The sequence below is a fragment of the Papio anubis genome, chromosome 11 (assembly GCF_008728515.1).
Source record: "Papio anubis isolate 15944 chromosome 11, Panubis1.0, whole genome shotgun sequence".
NCBI lineage: Eukaryota > Metazoa > Chordata > Mammalia > Primates > Cercopithecidae > Papio > Papio anubis.
The window spans coordinates 75,924,746-75,943,981 of record NC_044986.1 but is presented as its reverse complement, the minus strand read 5'-3'; the positions used below and the strand labels follow the sequence as shown (position 1 = coordinate 75,943,981).

At 58.1% G+C, this 19,236-nt stretch overlaps 1 protein-coding gene across 3 annotated transcripts in view; it reads right to left on the bottom strand.

Moving 5' to 3' along the window:
• Positions 1–440: 440 nt before the first annotated feature.
• ZMIZ1 (zinc finger MIZ-type containing 1) overlaps positions 441–19,236 on the bottom strand; it is a 241,379-nt gene continuing 222,583 nt past the window's right edge. The window contains exons 13-25 of one of the 3 annotated variants that reach the window (XM_003903718.5): positions 17,420–17,602; positions 16,363–16,440; positions 15,475–15,649; positions 14,858–14,999; positions 13,103–13,313; positions 11,825–11,930; positions 10,060–10,220; positions 8,985–9,052; positions 8,615–8,683; positions 7,870–8,114; positions 6,615–6,781; positions 3,042–3,302; positions 441–1,592 (exon numbers count right to left, since the gene is read on the bottom strand). In XM_003903718.5, the coding sequence (XP_003903767.3) occupies positions 1,521–1,592; positions 3,042–3,302; positions 6,615–6,781; positions 7,870–8,114; positions 8,615–8,683; positions 8,985–9,052; positions 10,060–10,220; positions 11,825–11,930; positions 13,103–13,313; positions 14,858–14,999; positions 15,475–15,649; positions 16,363–16,440; positions 17,420–17,602 (1,938 nt within the window). In that variant the 3' untranslated portion in view covers positions 441–1,520. Of the gene's footprint in view, positions 1,593–3,041; positions 3,303–6,160; positions 6,782–7,869; positions 8,115–8,614; positions 8,684–8,984; positions 9,053–10,059; positions 10,221–11,824; positions 11,931–13,102; positions 13,314–14,857; positions 15,000–15,474; positions 15,650–16,362; positions 16,441–17,419; positions 17,603–19,236 lie in introns of those variants that run through there. The other 2 variants (XM_009214522.4, XM_031652325.1) reach the window with 2 other exon arrangements.

The window sequence follows — 19,236 nt, the reverse complement described above, 5'->3', positions numbered from 1 at the left end:
GGAAGGGTGCAAAGAATTTACAGATGGGACCCCTGAAACAAAGCGAACACAGGACAAGCTCCCCAGGAGGCCCTGGAGAGTGGTAAGCCAGATGGAGCAAAGCGGTGGAGGGAAGACCAGAGGCTGCTTTTGCTTGAGTGAGCAGGAGTGTGGGGTGAGATTGTGATGGTGGAGGAGTGCAGGCAGGGGAAGCTGGCAGCCAAGGGCAGTGTCTGGGACAGGCCCAGAAACACGCCCCCCTTCTCCCCCTATGCATGCAGGTACATACTAGTGCACATGGCCATGGCCTGGGCTGCAGCCGGGGGTAGCTTGGAGCACAAGGACAGAGGGAGGGGCTGGACAGACACCATTGCCCTGGGCTCCGGTTTCTGCACCTCCCCAGCCTTTCCACACACTGCCCTTGCCATCTGATTGGACAAAGAGAACTAGGACACAGGGGGAAGTGGGCGTCCCACGGAAGTCTTGGAGAGGTGGCAGGAGAGGGACTAGGAGAAAAACAGAACACACAGAAAGGGTTTGCTTGCTGTCCAAGCGCAACGTTCCTTTTCTCCAGGTGACTTCATAGCTTTAAATCGTTGCTGTTTAAAAAGAGAGTGGCTTGGAGCAAAGTTAGAAGTTGCCGCTCCTGTTTGATTCTGACAGGTTATATGCCCCCGCCCGCCAACCAAGGGCACAATCACTTTGGTTGGGCGCACACCTGCTCTCTCTGTCCCCCAAGGCTGGGTCCTGTCTGAGCTTGGAGGTGGAGCCTCAGAGATGTCCTGGCCCTCTTTCCCACCAGTCCCCAAGCAGGAATGGCAGACTCCCTCTCAAACACAGAATCTTGTCCTTTTTCTCTGCTTTCTGAGAGAGTGTGTTTATGGGGTATCTTGGCTTAAAGGTCAGGGGTCAAACCGATGACCAGTGGCCCCCGAGAGACGTAGTCTTTCCCAGAGGTTTGTGCTTTTCTGTGGTGGGTGGTGGTGGGCGGGCTAGTCTCACTGCCACCAACTGCCAGTGCTCCTCCAAGGCTCGGGGCCCGTGCTGGGGCCCGGGGGCCTTCTCAGGCTCCACAGTCACTTAAGGGAGGCTCTGTACCAGGAAGCAGGGAGGCAGGGTTACAGTCTAAAAGATGGAAGAACCTTGGGGACACTGGAAGGTCATCTGGAATCGGCACACGCGGAGGAACCGGGAAGCCACATCGGCGTGCGCCCTCTTACCGGGCTGGTTCCTCTCGGGAGGGTGGTCTTCAGGCCTGCGCTGGACATGGGCCCAAGGCCGGGGCGTGCAGGCGGGACGGGGACTCCAGACCCACACAGCCTTCCCGGCGCACCCTCCCTACCCCTCTGTTCTGAGAGGGCTGCAGCAGGGGAGGGTTTCCCGCCCCACAGCCTGTGGCTCTGGTGCGGGGCGGTCTGAGGGCACAGGCTCCCAGGTGGAAAAGTGTGTAGGGCAGGTGGGGTGGGAGGCAGAGTGTGGAGGGATGGCCCCGACTGGGTGGCCTTCAGTTGTTCTCAAACAGAGACAGGAGGTCATCGTTACTATTGCTCGGCAGGTCGGGGGGGGTCCAGGTAAGACAGGAGCTCGTCAGGATTTGTGAGTTCGGGAAGGAGCTGGAAAAGAAGGAGTGACGAAGTTCAGATGAGGTGTGCCCGAGAGGCAGGCCCCGGGTGAGGAATGCAGGGGCGCCCTGGCCCGTCCCCCTCCACTTGCCTCTCAGGACCCTAGCCAAAAAAAGGGGAAGAGAATAGCCTTGGGCCTGGGCCTGCCAGGCATCCCCCCACACACACCAGCCACTGCACCGAGTGTGGGGCACCCCCGTGCTCATTTCAAGCCTGGGGAGCGGGACCCGCAGCCCACCAGCTGAGGCCTGAGCAGGGCTGACCCTTTTCAGGCATGGACTTCAGTCCTAAGCTGGGAAGGCCCCATGGTGGGTCACTTGGGCCTCCCAGCTGAAATCACATGCTTCATGTGTAAGCACAAGGATGTGGGCTGGTGGGAAGGCGGGAAGGTGAGTGGTTCCCGCAACCCCCTACCCACCATCCCTCTCTCAAGGGCTCGCCGCTCCTTGGTGAGCCTGTGGCTGGCTGGCAGCCATCCTTCCCTGTGGCCCCAGAGGGGCTGCAGACTGTCCCTACCCTCTACTGAGATATCCTTGGAGTCTGTCACATGGGAAGCCTCATGCATCTAAAGGCAGCCCCACTGGCCTGGCTGAGGGGGACACTGGGCGAGGACCTGAGATGGCTGCGCAGTGAGTGAGTCCTAGCTAGCACAGAGCCCTCTGATGCTGCTGGAGCAGAGGCTGACAGAGCAGGGCTGGGGGTGAAGAACAGGAGTGACTGACGACAGGCCTCCTCCCGGAGTCTGGCACCAGCTCTGTGGTGGGCATGGGAGGGGCCGGTGCTTGGTCCCATCCCGCCAGTCACATCTAGCAGCCCAGCCCCATCATCCAGGGTGACCCCCACCATCTTCCAGACTTCAGGGTAGGATCCCTGGCCCTCTGCTGCCCATGCTGGCCTGCCACCCCTGGCTGTGACCCAAGGTTGCCCCCTCTGCCCCCACCTTCTGTCACCCACATGGGGGTCTCTCGGAGTGAGCGATGGAGCAAGCGGAAGCAGGGCATGGACAACACGCGGACAAGAAAACTGGAGACAGACACACACCAGTGAGGCAGACAGACGGCCTCTCCCTCCAGCCCTCCCTGCCCAGGCCAGAGAGGCAGACACAGAAACCGCAAGCTCACCACTGGGGGAGGGCAGGGACCCTCCTGTGCTGCGCGAGGGACCCCGCAGGGCTTGGGTCAGAAGGTGGGTCAGGGCTGGGGTTCAGGGCTATGGCCAAAGGGACTGGGGGGACAGGAGCCAGCAGGGTGGGGACCCTCAGTGGTAACACTTCCCCGTCATGGGGCTTCCTGGTCTGGAGCCAGGTCTGGCTGAAGCCCTCCCGCCGCCCACCCACCTCCTCCCCTCGGGGCCTTGAGCCCTCACACCCACCCCTTCTCTCGGGCAGGTCCCGGCGCCAGGCCTAGCCCCAGGCCAAGGCGAGTGGCGACCCCAACTTACATCCAGCGAAGGCTCCGGCATGTCGGATGCTCCCTGCGCTCCGGCCTGACCCTCTAAGGCTGAGGAGGGGTTAAAGGTCAGGTCGCTGTGTGGATGGCTGCTGGGAGCGGCCTGTGGCGGCTGCCGGGGAGGCTGGGAAGGAGGAGGAGGAGGAGCCCCACTGTGATGTAATGGAGGCCCTGACTGGCTGCTGGGGTGTGGTACGTGCAAACCTTGTTGTATGGAGGGGTGGGGCTGGTCAGAGCTGCCAGCGTGTGGCATCTGTGGAGGAGGAGAGAGCGGGAGAGAAGAGAGGTGAGGTGAGGAGGCACGGCGACGATGCCTGGAGAAAATGAAACCCAACACAACCAGGGAAGTCACAACCCCCGAAACGTGGCCACCCAGTACGAGGCTGAACGTTGTTTCCGGGCAGAGAAACAGAAAAATTTCTCCCCCAAAACCGCCCATCGGAGAGGCTGCAGGGGGACGGCGGGGACCTTCCAGGCCACGTGGGGCCCCAGGAGGTGGGGAGGGCTTCGACACAAGCACAGACACGGGGAGCTGGGCCTGGGCTCCCCCAGGCCCCTCCGCCTCCCCGCCCAGACAACGAACAACAGCGAGGGCAGGATGGAGAAGCAGAATGGGCATGTTCCAGGGAGCAAGAGGCGGGAGGGCGGCTGCCGCAGCATGGTGCAGACCCCAAGCTGGGCAGCAGAGAGCAGACACAGACAGACAGCATCGGGCGGGCGTGCGGCTCAGGACTGGGTCTGCACCTCCCAAGTGGGCCCTGGGCAGGGGTGATGCTGGGCACGAAGGCACCTTCTGCCAGCCCGAAGTGTGCAGCAGCTGGGGTCTTGGCACAAGCCCTGCAGCCTGGGTGGAATCTGGCTGTCAGAGGAGCAGGGCTGGGTGGGCACCTGGCCAGCCAGGGGCATCTTCACACCCTGCCAGACCCTTTTCCTAGACATCCTACTTGATCGGCACCAGCCCTCAAAAACACAGGGTTGTGAGGGAGGCAGGCACCTCTGGCACTCCAAGGACAACGGGACTGAGCGACGGTTCACCAATGGTGGGTGTCTTGCTGAGGGTGAGGCTGGCGGTGCCTCTCTAACAGATGAACTAGAGGACTCACACTCTCCCGTGGGCATGTGCACTGAAAACTGGGCTGTCTGTGGGTGGGTGGGTGAGATGTGAACATTCCCCTGCTAGCCTGCTGCTGTCCCAAGCAGACCCTCCTTCAAAGTGAAAGGCTGGGGAATCCTGCAGACCAAGCCCTGATTCCACTGCAAGCATCCCTGACAGCCCCCAGCCCCATTTTCACTCTGCCAGTGAAGGTGGCTCATGGATGCTCCAGGTGCCCCACTGGAACAGCAGCCTGGCACATGCTTCCTTGGTCTTTTCGTCCCCTCACCCTGCCCCATCCTGGGGCATGTTCTCCCCGTGTGCATTTAGAATTCGCAGCCACACCATCCTCAGTCTTTGCCCAATTCCAACTTCCTCTTCCTATTTCTCCTAAAACTGCTTCCCAGGCCTTGCTACGGGCCGGTCTCTGCCCAAGGTTCAGGTGGCCCCTTCTTAGGGTACAGGGCCTCAACCCAATGTGGCCTTAGGGAGCACAGTGCCCTTTCAGTCCACGCCCCAAGAATGCGATGACCTCGCAACTGTGATGCTGGAGACCTTGGGAGACCCGTTTATAAGACACATACAAGAGGCTGGAGGAATGGGCCACCACCCATGGTCAGTGAGAGGCCAGCTTGGGGCTCCCACTCCTGTAGACGCCCTCAGTGCCCACCCTGGGAGAGCAGGGAGGGCTCCACACTCCAGCTGTGCAGCCCAGCTCAAGAGAGACAGTCCCTGGATCTTCAGAGGCAGCTGTGCCCCTCAGCTCCGTATCTGGCTGGAACGTCTCTGGCCTGGAGGGGCAGGTGCTGTTGGAGCACTGCTGACACACCTGTCAACCTGCCACCAAGTATGGGCAGTCTGTGGGGGCAGCAGTATCTGGTTGGAGCGCTCTGGCCAGTCCCTGCGGGCATGGCAGTGCCTCCCAGCCTTGGGCTCAGCTGGGGGTGTGGCTGCCTCCACCTGGGCAGGCGTGGTAGGAGTTTACCTGTGACTGCCCTGCCCCAGCGGCCTGGCGCATCTGCACTTCCAGGTCTGCTTGCCCTCTAGTGAGAGCTCAGAAATGGAGGACAGGACCATCTAGAGAGCATCTTAAGGGGCTCCGAGGTCAACTCACAGGCTCAGATCCCGCCACACAGATGCAGGCAGCGGGGCTCACAGAAGGCAGGAGAAAGCTCGGTTGTCAAGGGGAAATAGACAGCATTCCCACTCCATATTCCAGTGGTAGGAACTGGAGGGCACAGGATGTGTGTGTGTGTGTGTAGGGGGGGTGTGATTTTGATGTCCTCTGGGTGTGGGATGCCCTCAGGACCCAGGAAGGGGCACCAGGAAAGAAGCCCCCAGAAATCACAAGCCCCATGGGGTACAGAGTAACTTTCAAAAACTTGGCCAAGGCTCCACAAAGCATCTGTTTCCCACATGGACTCCTGGGGTCCTGAGGGAGAGTTGCTGCTCCCTCACCTAGAGTCCTGAGGCAATTCCGTGGCAGGTGTGTGGAAGACAGTATAATCCAGAGGCTCCTTCCTGTGCAGGCCACCCAAGCCCACTGCCAGACATTGGCGGGACCCCAGGCCCTCTCCCTGGCTTGTGTGGCCCAGGACCCACAAAAAGCTCAGCGATGGCCCCTCCTCCCTAAGATGAGAGCCCAGAATGACTGAGACCTCAGACACACCACTTCAGCCTCTGGAGGCTTCAGTTTCTCCAAACCCCAACTGTTCTTCCTGCACCCATGCACTGCCGGGAGTTTTGCTCCATTAGCACAAGGCCTGTCTGTCCTGCTTACACCTGTCACACGGCCTGTGCAGAGCACAGCTCAGAAAACGTTTGTTAAACTGAGTGGAACCACGTGGAACTCACTGGATGAGGACTCCAGGGGACAGGAGGGCCTCCTGCCACTGCCACTGGGGCCACAGGAAGGGAGGGCCTGTGGACAGCACAGGATACCTTACCCCACCAGGGGCATCCTCAGCCACACAGGGCATATGTCAGTAAGTGTGAAACAGAACGAGAAGTGAATGCTCTTCAGATAATGAGACTTCCTAGCATTTCTTTTGTTGGAGGTGGTAATACCCTGAATTCAGATCCTTGGGGAATAAGGGGACAAAAGTCGAGGTGGCTGGAACTGTGTTAGGTGAGTGTAAGAGTGTGCAAGTGGGAGAGGGAGAGGGCTGATGGCGTGTGCTGGGTACTGGCAAGTGCATGCACATGTGTGTGTGTATGCGTGGAGGGGTGACTGGGGAAGAGCCTGAAGCTCCTCCCATCTCCAGAGAATCCGAAGTCCTAGGTAAAACAGCCAAGTCCAAGGACGCTGACAGGCCACGATCTAGCCTCAGTCAGACCCCTCCTATTCCCTTCTGAGCCCACACATCCAAATCTTCATCCTCTGCCTTGCCTGGGAGGGAACAGGGTGTCCAGATCCCAAGGCATCAACCCCAAAGGCTGGGGAATGGGGTGGGGTGAGGAGGAGGTACTCACAGTTTCCTGCATGGGGTGGCTGAGGGGTTTCTCGAGGGCGGCCATGTTGTTGGGCATGTCCGGGGGATGGGAGAGTTGGGGGGGCCCGTGCATGAAGTCATTCATGGATGTCCCTCCAGGGTTCCCATGGGGGAAGTCAAAGTTGCCATGGCCTTGGTAGTTGTTGCCTAAGAAGGGATGAGATGGGGAGGGGAGAGGGTCACCCAGAGAGATAGTGGCCACCCCAGGGAACAGAGAGTGTGCAAAAATACAAGCCAAGTCCTTTTCCTCTTGCGAGGCTGCAGTTGGCCACAGCAGCCTGAGGCTTCCGGGCTGTAGCATGGAGTAGCCACGCAGCCCTGTCCCGTGGTCTGTGGTACCCCAGGGGATGTGCTGCCCTTACAGTTATGGAGGAGGGGGCAGAGTGGGAGAAAGGGGGAGGGCCAGGCTCCTGTGGGGAGTGGGGGACACAGCCTGAGCCCATAGCAGACCCACTGAGCTACTCCCCAATGTGGGCACTTTTCATACCTAGCAAGACCCAGGCCCAGAGTGGGTGCAGGTTCTGCCAAGCCCACAAAGAAAGCTGCAACAGACTCAGGATGACGCGCGCAGAAGCCAGCTGTCCCGCCTCCCTGGTCACTGTGTCCTCCACCATGTGACGATGGCAAGGGTCAGAGGATCAGCAGGTGGGCAGGCTTGGCCCTTGGCACACTGTGGGAGTCTGGCTAGGTGGCCTAACTTCTCTGGGCCTCTCATGGGGACCTAAGATCAGGGATCCCAGCGGGAGCTGCCACCCAGTGGGGAGTACTTTCCAGGAATCAGTGGCGGTAGGGGTAAAACTTGGTCTGGGCAGCTGGGAGTATAAGAGCCAGTGTGTGACCTTGGTGGCTAAAGGCTAAGGCTCCAGGAACCTGGACTCTGTCCCTAGGAGGGCAGGAAAGTTGCAGGGAAAATGCAGGTATCACGGAAAAAATATGGGAGGGCAGGGGGTAAGGCCAAGAACTCAGGTGAGTGTGTGCTGTCAGCAGACCCAGAGGAGATTGGCTGGGAAGAGGCAGCAGTCGTATCTCCCACCAGGGCAGGCTCTGAAGCCCCTGGGCTAGGCCCATGTACCCTTAAGTCTAGCAAACTGGGGATTGTTTATTGGGGGGCGTGTTACTTCTCTCTCTTCAACCACATCCCTGGCCCCTGCCACCATCAGCACAGAAATTCTGTGCCCCTGTAGGGACTTGGGGCTGCCCTCCTTCTCCCTTCTTCCCTGCCTAGCATCACCCACCTTGGCTGCTGTAGTCGTTGGAGTTGGTGCCCCCCGGGGGAGGCGGGAGGGGGTAGGGGGACGGGCCGGGGCCCAGGGCTGCGATCATCTCCATGACGTTGGGCATGATCATCTGGCTGGGACTCATGGTCTTGAACCGCTTGGAGGGGATGCCGTCAGGGTCGTCCTTGATGTGTAAGTCCGACTTGATGGGCACTGGCCGCCAGCTGCACGTGGGATCGATGGTGACCTCTTCAAACTCGGAGCTGGGGGAGGAAGGGTGGCAGAGCTGAGGCTCTGGGGTGCCTGGCTTTGGGCATAAAAGCACCTCCAGCTCAGATAGACCCTAAGGTGACCTTGTTGAGGCGCCTGCCCCAACTCTGACCACACTGTGGACAAGGCAGAAGCCTGGCAGGGATTTCTCCATATTTCTTTGACATATGGGGAGACTGAGGCTAGAAAAGCAAGTGGCTGGGCACAGGGCAGCTGGTCTCAAGGCCTCCCGCTTGGGGAGCAGCAGGTGGAGGGTCAGGGCGGGGCACTGTGTCAGCCTCCTGCTCTGGCTGGCTTTCATCCTTTCTGGGAAGTTAATTTGTCCCCAGATCCAGAGGCCCCTGAGGGTAAGCGACAGAGAGGTGGGGGATGTGGGTCACGGTCTGCTGGCCTGGGAGGGGAGGGCTGTGTCAGGGCTATCCACGTGCACACCTTGCTCTATTCCAGGCCTTGTCCCCTCTCACCCCCTGCCCCTCGCTGGGGCCCCACTTACTGTTGGATGGCATTCAGGATTCCCCACATGTACTGATCCACCTCCAGGCCCTCCAGCAGAGCGGTTTTACTGGAAAAGGAGACGGGGAGCTTGGCCTCTGCTCTAGGACCCAAGGAGGTGGGGGCACAGCCCATCCACCTCAGTGTCAGTGCGGTCCCACCCCTGCTGCTGGTTACTACTGGAGGCACAAGAGAGGGGGACTCTGACTGCATGACACCAAGGGAGCACCTGGAGCCCCCATAACCTAAGCCCCTCTGCCATGTTTGGGTTCTGGTTTGCATTTAGGGCAGGTGGAGGTGGGAGGTAGCCGGCCCCTCCCCTCTGTGGTTGGGGGATGGGGGAAGCCCCCACCAGGGTGGGCATCACTCACTTGCACACAGGACACCTCCAGGTCCCTCTTTCACAATTCAGCTGCAGGTACGACTCCAGGTCAAAGCACTGCAGGCAGACAGACAGACAGACAGACAGAAACGGGTGAGACCAGGACTGTCAGAAACTGCCTCAATGTGCCTAAAGGACCCTTGGAATAACTTTCCCACCAGAAAGAAAGATAGGCTGTGGGAGAAACCCAGGGTTGGGGCTGGGTGGAGTGAAAGCAATGCCACCTTTCTACCACGCAGAGTCCTTATGCCTCCACCCCAGCATCCCTCACACCACACCTCCCATACCCCAAATGACCCTGTGCCTACATCTTCTGAGAAGCCTTCCTGGTCCCCACCCCAGCTGACTCTCACTGTTTTTTGCCCTGTAACAGCCCCTTTCAATGAGGCCAAGGGTAGCCCCTTCAGCCCAGTCCAGGCACGGAAGACAAGTCTGATCAAGTTCATCGATCTGTATCACACAGCTAAGGTGACCAGACCATCCTCTTGCCCACAACATTCTTTTGGAGGGAGGAGAGGAAGCTCCTGTCCCACTGCACCCTCAGGACCAGCTGTAGGTGACAGCCCTGGGCCCCTTCTGCATGCCCACCACACCCAGGTTCCAGAGGATGGCTCCTTGTTCTTCTTCCAGGCTGGGCTGCCCACGTTTACTCATTGCTCTGTCACTGCCTGCTCAGACTCGGACTGTCACTCACACCAGGGCCACTTCCTGAACACTGGCTTGATGCAAGGCCCTGGACAGAGGCATGAATTGGACAGTGGTGTCCCTGCTCTTGGGACCCCAATCAGCCCTGCCATGTGTGTGGGACTTCCAACTGGCATCTGCCATCTGCCAGGGCAGGGGCTGTCCAAAACCATTTCTGTAGCCCCTTTGGCCTTAAGCACACGGAAAAGATGCTCAAAGATAAATGATGGCTGAAATTAATGAGTGATGTCAGCTGCTGATCTCCATGACATCCTTCTGGACAGTGTTTGGACAGGCCCTGTTGCCCCTCTGCCTACCCCTCACCATCCCAGCCAGAATCTAGGTGGCTTGCCAGAGCTGTGCTTTCTGGGGATGCTCACCTGGACATGCTTGCAATCGTGTCCTCGAGCAGGCAGCTGGATGCGCCGGAATGTGATGGGGCACTTCAGAGACACCTTGATGGCTGTCTGCTCCACCCCATCCTCCCCGTTGAGGGTCGTGTTGCCCGAGGAGGCAGCCACGCTGCTGAAATTCCGCTTGACTGTGGGGCAGGAGGCACAGACAGGTGAGGATGGCAAGGCCGTCCTACAGAGGTGGGGGGTCTGCACATGCTCCCCATTTCCTCGTGCAGCTGGGGCACGTCCTGGTCCTCCTCCCAGCCCACACCAAACACTGAGAGGGCCCACAGTGTGTCAGTCATAGGGCTGGGTGCCCGGGCTGCTGTCTCTATGTGGGACGCGTGTGGTGTGTGTGTGCCCGAGGAGGTGGCTGCGGCAGTTCCTCTATCTCTGCAAAGCAGGCCCTGCCTTCGCTAGGAAGGGGGATGTCTGCAAAGCTCACGGAAAGTCGGTCTGGCACTTCTCTGATTTACTGGGTCAGTGAAAAGCCCCCTCAGGCACTCCTGCACTTCACTCTGCACATGTGGAAATGGAAATGAACAGCTGCCTGCTGGAATCCCAGGGCTCAGGGCAGCAATGTGGAGAGTGGCCCTGTACCTCCTGCGTAGGGCCTCTGAGTTCACACCCGGGGTCTCCTTTAAATGGGACTCCAAGCCAAGTCCTTCCATCCCAACTTTTTTTTTTTGTGGCAGTGTCTTGCTGTGTCACCCACATTGGAGTGCAGTGGCGTGATCATGGCTCACTGCAGCCTCGACCTCCCCAGCTCAAACAATTCTCCCACCTCAGCCTTTTGAGCAGCTGGGACTACAGGCACAAGCCACCACTCTTGGCTAATTTTTCATTTTTCTGTGGAGACAGGCTCTCACTATGTGGCCAGGCTAGTCTTGAATTCCCAGACTCCCGCCTCGGCCTCCCAAAGTGCCAGAATTATAGGCATGAGCTACTGTGCCCAGTCCTCTCCTGAGTTTAAGCATGAGCTGGCCAGATGTGGTGGCTCATGTCTGTAATTCCAGCACTTTGGGAGGCTGAGGCGGGCAGATCGCGAGGTCAGGAGATCAAGACCATCCTGGCTAACATGGTGAAACCCCGTCTCTACAAAAATACAAAAAAATTAGCCGGGCGTGGTAGCGGGCGCCTGTAGTCCCAACTACTCGGGAGGCTGGGGCAGGAGAACGGCGTGAGCCCGGGAGGTGGAGCTTGCAGTGAGCCGAGATCGCACCACTGCACTCCAGCCTGGTCAACAGAGCAAGACTCCATCTCAAAAAAAAAAAAAAAAAAAAAAGCATGAGCTGTTGAGGTAGAGAGGCCAATCTGGAATCCACCCTCCGTGTCTTCCACCTGATGAGGATCCCCTTTTCTGTAAATCCTCTCATCTTTTAAAGGCCTGGCCCAGGTCTTCACCTCCTCCAGGAAGCCTGCTTCCTGACATTTTGTTTTAATCTGCCTCAAGTGCTGCTGTTGCAGGTATGCTTGTTCTGGCTCCCAAGCTGGACTACCAGCTCTTGCACACAGGGCAGGTCCCAGAACTCCCACCAGCACTTATGGCCCCCAGCTTGTCTGGTCATGACAACAGCCCGAGGAGGAGGGCAGGAGCCTCAGGATGGGGCATGCTCAGGGACACTCCAAGCCTGGTGGCGACATGCATGGAGGCAAACGTCAGTCCCAGGTGAATGGTGACTGCTTCTTAGTCCCAAACTCAGGCGGGGCTGGGGTCTGGCCCTCACTCCTTGTCCCCACCCTGACTCACTTTTTGTGATACAGTGCTCTGCGGGCAGGAGGCGCTTCTTGAGGAGTCCTTGCAGCACAGAGCGGACGGAGGGCCGGTGCACCAGCTGCAGCACGAAGAGGTGTGACTGCGGGGAGAGAGCAGACACTCGGTTTCTGCACACTGTCATCATGCCCCGCCCTGCCTGCAGCCTCAGCAGCCCTAGACTGCTCCCAAGATCCCACAGCTGGCCTAGGAGACACTCCCCCAGCATGTGTCCTGGGACTTGTGAGCCTGAACACCACTCTGGAAAGGCCGCCTCTGCTGCAGATCGACAAGATGGACTTTGACACTGAAATACTCTCTGGATAAGGTTATAGGACACATGGCTTTAGGCCTGGGTTCCACTTCACTTCCTAACCTCCCCTACCACTGCCTTCCCATCATGTGTCCTCAGCCCTTCCGGCCAGGGTGCTCATCCCTCGCTTCGCCCTTCCAGGAAGCCTTTCAGAACCGCACACCCCAAACGTCCACCCATCAGTTGCCTTACTCTGACAGTTGTGCAGCCTCATCCAGTACATCACATTCCCCAGTCGGAATGGGATGTGCTGCCCAGGTCTGTGACCCCTGTCTCTGTGTGGGCTCTGTGCCCGTAAGCTCACAAGGGCAGGATCAGAGTGCTTCCTTCTCCATGCCCCTACAGAGAGGCCAGTGGAGTGGGGCACACATTTACTTCCAATGGGGCCGGAGCAAGCCCTGTGTGTTGGGCCCTGAGCTTCAGGGCACATGAGGGTGGCTGACAGCTGGCCCTAGGTAACAAGTCACGGGTTGGAAGGACCCCCATACATGACTCTAAGACAAGAGGGTTGGGAAAGAAGGGAACGCGTTAACTCCAGGTTTGGGGGAGTCGGGTCTGGGGAGAAAGGTGCTGACAATGACAACTGCTGGTGAATGAGGCAAGCAGGACATGGCTTCGAGGAACACAGAACCGCACCAATGAATGAAGGGCAGGGAGGAGGGGCCAGGAGGGGTGAATCGGAGGCATACGTGGAGAACAGATGGAGGCCTAGTGTCCGGGGGAAGAGGCCACATCTGAAGCCAGGGCATAGCGGCTTTGAAGGCCCAACGGTTTGAAGGTTATTGCACAGGCCCTAGGTGGGGAGCAGGTAAGGGCACACTATATCTTTGGTGGCTGTGGGCACAGGGGCTGGTGACCCAAGGACAAGGCTGAGGACCAGAGGGGGGCAGGGTGTCCCGCACTCCCACACTGTGCAACAGGGACTGCCCGTGCCACCGCTGCCCCCAGCCCGCCACACTCACGCAGCAGCAAGCCGTGACAGTGATCTGGATGGTGTTGCGACCCGGCTGGCACACGTGCTTCAGATGCAGGGGCTTGTGGGAGGTCTTGTTGTCGCCGCGCTCAATGGTGAGGGGTGTGGCGTTCACGCTGACCTGCACCGAGGCGGGCCAGTTGGTGTTCATCTGCCGGTCCTCGTGGTGGTAGCACTTGAACTGCAGCTCCAGGTCAGACCTAGGTGGGGTACGGGGGTGCTCAGGGCAGCTCTGCCAGGGGGCTGTCCACGGCCTCTGTGACCCCGAGCCAGGCCACACACCTCTGAATGCACCACAACCTTCGAGACCCTTAGGACCCCATCCCTGACCCCAACGGTTCCCCTAGCCTGAGTTCTCCTCTCCCACTCTGGATACTCCCTCTACAACCAAACTGCCCCCAAGATCCCCGCACACCAATCATTCCCGCCATACCCCACAGCTGCTCTAGCTCCCATCTCCCTGGACTGTCCTCCCTGTAGGGGTCAACTCTTGGCTCCCTAGGTCAGAGACAGAGGGGCAAAAGAACAGGCACTCATTTGACAAGACCTGCTGTGAGGCCAGCCAAGCCTGTCTCCAGACCTGCTGGGAACTGTCCTCTCAGGTCACGGCCATTTCTGGTTCTGAGCACTCCCCAAGGAGGTCCCCAAGGACGCAGCACTGAGGAGTGTCAGGAACCAGCAGTGACCACGTATGCGTGACAACCAAGCCAGAAGGAGGAGGTCTCCCAGGCCAGGACGCTCCCAGGTAAGAAGCGTGAGTGAGCAGGGTGCAGGCAGGCAGCACAGTGGTTTGTCCTGTGCCAGGAGCCTCTGCCCTCCTGCCTGAGTGTTGCAGCTCCTGTGTTCTGAACGCCCACACCAGCTATCTGTGGCCACCTCGCCCAGCCTGCTCAGCCTGGTCAAGAAAACAGCAGGGGTGTGTGTGCACATGCCAGGCACAGACCCAGCTCTTGCCCTGGAGATGCTCACTGGGCAATCGAGGGGGTCTGAGTCACAAGCACAGTGAGACAGTGTGAGTCTTGCCTGAGGATGAAGGACTGAAGGGTGGAGACCCCTAGGGTTGGTTCTGGCATCCTGGAGACCTGGGCCCAAGTCCCAGCTCTGCCCCTGGCTAGCTGTGAGAACTCACACAAGCCAATTCACTTCTCTGGCCTCAGCTTCCTCCTCTGTCAAAAGGGAAAGTGTTGCCCATTTCCAAGATCAAAGTAGGTCACATGTGGAAGGTGCTGAGCATGGGCCTGGCTCAGCAGGGAACCTCCGGACCTTGCGTTCCAGCACGTGCCGAAGTGTCTGAGCAGCAGCCCTGCCCAATGGTCAGCCCCTTGCAATTGGCGGGGCCTGCCTGACCCAGGCCTGGCCCCTGCACCAGCATCATCTCTGCATTCCTGGCTCCGGTCACCTGAGTCACACTCGAATTCTTGACTTCATTCCCTCTTGTCAGCTCACGGTCTCAGATGGGATACACAGCTTCCCAGCCTAGGTCTGAGCCAGCCACCTTTTCCTATGGGGTGAGTGACAGCTGCTCCCTGCCCTTAGGCCATGATACCTTGACTGCTCATCTCCCGGTGCCCCTGCAGACTTCCCATGACAACTGCAGGACAGGGCCCAGTCAATGATGCTGAACACGTGAAGGTGACAGAAGATGCTGCCACCACCTGCCCAGGGCCACACTCGGGCCCAAGGAAGCCATCCCGGGGGACCTCCTTCATCCCGCCTGGGCTGGCGCCCCTGCCCTGACACGCACCTCCACATCAGCGTCTGGTGGACCGTGGGCCGCAGGTGGAACACATGGTTGCTGACAGCCAGGTTGTGCTCCAGGCGGAAGGGCTCCAGCACCACGCCATCCCGCACGGGGAATGTGAGCCGCAGCTCGTCATTGTGGTTGGCTGGGGCGAGGAGAGGAGGTGGGTGAGCCACAAGCCCCAGCTGCCATGGGTTCCTGGGCTGTGGGTGGGACTTGCTCACCCTGGGCTGCACGCTCAGAGGAAGGCAGGGGTGTGTAAACAGGGCCAGAGACATAGCCAGGCCAAGGGCATACCAGTGAGTCATGGCTTCTTCGATTCTACACAGCCCCACCCCAGCTACTCATCATCTCTTCTTCCACCCGCCTCCCTGCCTCCTTCCGTGGCTGGGTACAGATTTTCCTCCCAGCCTCCAGGCACCCAGGCAGCAGTGAGATGGGCTGTCTGTGGGCAGCCCACCCCTCCCCTTCAATGTGCCCCTGGGTATCTCACCTGCTCTCAAGTCTCTGTCCTTTCTGCATGCCCAATCCCCAGGCAGCCTGACTACTAAGCCCCCTGCTCCCAGCCCACTGGGGGGTCCCAAATGGAGCTGCCCAACAGAGGGAGGTAGGGCCCTCACCTGGGGGTGGCGGCAGAGCGCTCATATTTGGCTTGATGTCAGGCGGGAAGGGTGGTTTGACGTCTTGGCTGGGGGACAGGTATGGAGGGATGCTGCTCCCAGGGGTCATGGGGGGTGTGGGGTTCCCTGGAACAGGCGAGTGGGGGTAATTTGCCACAGGAACCGGCCTGGGAGGCTGGAGAGAAAGAGAAGACACACATAGGTTATGGGATCCTGGAGACAGAAGGGGCCATGGCTATGTACATACACTGCACTCACCCCAGGGGCCCGGGGCCATGCCCCTTGGGAGGAGAGCCTCCACCACGGAAACCCTTCTCTCTCACAGATCTCTGTCCCGCTCAGAAGACAGCCTTGGGAAGGGCCTCCCCACCCTTCATCTGGGTCTCACCACTGAGCTCCTGTGTCAGGTGCATGTGGAGACCCTTACCCATCCATGTGACAAATGGGGACACAGAGGCTCAGGGTCGGGGGCTTGCTCAGAACAACCTTGGAGGACAGGACAGCAGGAATAAAGCCCAGGCCTCCTGTCACCCGACCAGGTGGGCTTCAAACATCACGACTCAAGGCCACACCCTCTATGCCTACCCATCAGGGTCCCCAGATGGAGTCGGGGCCTGCAGAATCTGGGGCCCAGGTTCCCCAGGAGCCCCTCTCCTTCTTCTTGTTTTCAAGACCAGCCAGGCTGACACTTTACCCTGGGGCCCACCCCACCTGGAGCTGTGGATTCTCAGTCCTGAGCATCTCTGTCCCCAGCACAGGGGACCAGGGAGTGCACCCGCACCCATGGGCCCCTCTGAATGTCCAGAGAGGCTGGAGCAGGAACAGTGAGAGCCTTTAGAGGTAACAACTGCCTGTGGCTTAGAATTTGTAAATTAAATCGGAACATACCCTGTTGACATTCCCTTGGCTGTAGTTACTGTAGCTGCTTCCCGAGAACGTGTTGTTTTGTCCATTAAACTGCTCTGGCTGTTGAAACAAGATAAACAACGCTGAATGGGGGGCAGAAAAGCCATCAGAAGCCCGCTCTCCCTCCGGACAGTAAAATCTGCCAGGAGCACAGGGATGCTACAGGGGCCCATCCACTGCCGGGCTGCGGAGGGAGCGGGGCGGGACAGCTACACCTCGGCGACAGCATTTTGCCTCTCTCTGTCCCTAGCTATTAATTGAGCAGAAGTTACAAAAAGGGCAACACCTAATATGCTGAAGTTGGAGCAAAATGGTAAACCTGTTCAGTGGATGGCCATAATAAATTAGCATGATTTTTGGCAAATAAATGTAAAACAGTAAAGTGTCTTCTTTACTCCCAAGAACATATTTTATAATAATCCTAAGGAAAGGAAAGGCTATATGCCTAAAGATCCTCATCACAGTATTATTTCTAAAGTGAAACATCAGAAGCAACCCCAATACCTAACAGAGGGAATAATAAAATATGATATGGTGATCTCAGCAGAATATTAGGCAGCCACTAAAAGTAAAAACCCCAGGGGCTCTGGCAGCAGTATCATTCTTATTATTTCACGTTAAGTCAAAGGTACAGATTCAAAGGTACAGCTGTAATAACAATTTTATAACATGTTAGTGCCCACCTGCACATAGAGAGACAAAGTTTAGAATGAAATGTGAATAGATACAGGGTGTGTGCTTTTTTTTTAAAATAAAATATATTTCCTTTATTATTTTGTGAGTGCCATGAATAAGAAAAGGAGGAAAAAAAAAAAAAACCCATCATCCAAGACCAGTGAGAACAGGAACTGAGAAAAGCCACTCTGACATTCTGGCCACCGAACTTCGCCCTGAACACATGGGGACATTCAGAAATCACCCACGCCTTGCTGTCCTTGGGGCTAACACACGCGGGGTCAGAGTGACCCCGGTGGAGTTAGGGGTCTGAGGTGGTTAGTAGGGAAGGGGCCCCGTGGGTGGTGGCGAGGCTGGGACTGACCTTGTAATACTGCCCCATGTTGACCGTTGGGGGCGGGTACTGCCCGGAGCTCGGCTGGCTGGGCATCCTCTGTCCCGGGTAGTTGGGGGAGGTGAGTGGCCTCGGGGGGTTCGGGGTTGGGTACTGGCCTGGCTGGGTGGGGAACTGGCTGTTTGGTCCATATTGCTGGTTTCCATAGTTGGGCTGTGGTGGGAGAGAAAGGAGAGGGGAAACACGTTCAATGTTGCCAATGTCACATAGCCAGGTCACCTGAATACCGGGACGGGGCCCACCTCTTCTCATTTGCTCCTGCTGTTTCCCACCCACAAAACCAGATGATGCTTGAGCCCGTTCTCGTCCTGACATCCGGGGCATTTTGTTCTGCCTGTCCAGCTCACAGGCCACCTTCCCTTGAGGCCGTTCTTCCTGGAGCACATGCGCCCCCTGAACTCCAGGGACACTTTCAGAGCCTCTTGCTCACACCATTATGAGGGGCCTGATTCTAACTCCCCTGACCTTTGCGTCTCTCCTGGCGCCTGGGTTAGGGCTGTGATCCCCAATGGGTACCCCAATGTGACAGGAGAACACAGTCAATAGGATGAACTTCCAGAAAGGAACCCCCTGTGCCCCTGCATTCTGAGGATGAACCTGGGTGGCATTGTCCTCGTACTCCCCTCGGAGCAGAACACACACCTAGTGTTCAGTTGTGGACCATCGACAACCTGCCACCTGTGCAGGAGGGGGGAGAGCCAGGTTGGTGAAGGAACAAGACAACTTCTCCCAGGAGAGGCAATTTAGAGAAGAGAGAGCACCACCCTCTAGCCACCTTCCCTGTCTGGAAAATCAGGTGACCCTCAGGGCCACATGACATCCTGTGAGTCAGTGGTTTCTTCTTCCCCATCTGAGTGGCTCTCTTGCCTAGAGGTCCTGCTGGTGGCTGTGCCCCAGTGCCTAACAAAATGCCCACAATGCTTACTCAACAAATGAATGATGGACTTGGGGATAAATGTTAGAGAGTGTCAGTGTGGAAGAATCTGCAACTCATGTTGTTGTAACACGGTGGCTGCTCTGGGTGACAGTAAGGCACCGACCACAGGAGGTGCGGAAGACGTAGCTGGTGCCTACCTGCTGCCTACCTGCCCGCCAAGCTAGAGAAGAGAGTCCTCTGTGGGACCAGATGACCCAACCCCTGTCCTAAGGTTCCAACAATTCAAATACTGTGTGAGCAAGCCATGGCAAGGGGAAGGCAGGCCAGTCTTCCCAGACAGGATCGGGCCACACAGGCTGTGATCATCCAGTGCTGGAGCTGGGTAGCAGCAGCATTCTATGAAAAGGATGATTAATTTAGTAAAAACACGGAGAGCCTTTGGTGTGCTCTCTTTAGGCAGGCAAAAGCCATGAGCATGACACTGGTGCAGGTGCAGGGGTGACACCAATGACCAGGAATTCCGCTGAAGCCTTGTCCGAGATTGCCTGCTTTGCTGTCGGCTAACAGATGCACCCCAGCACAGCCAGTGGGACACTGGGATTTTGGGCACAGGGTGGCTGAGAAAAGGCCTAGAAACCGCATGGGGGCTGTGTGCCAGGAGAGGTGCCAATAGCTTGAGGCTCCCCCAAACTCAGGACCCAGGAGCCAATGGTCTTTCTCTGGCCAGCATCGTTTTCTGAGGGTTCACTTGTGACACCCTCTCCAGGAAGCCTGCCTTCTCTGACTCACATTGAGTTCTGTGCAGTCTGCTACGCTTCATTCCCTGGTGAGTCTCGGCTCAAAACTTTTCTTTCCTGCTAAAATCTCACTTCCCAGAGGGCAGGAGGTATGGATTTTACTTCCCTAAATC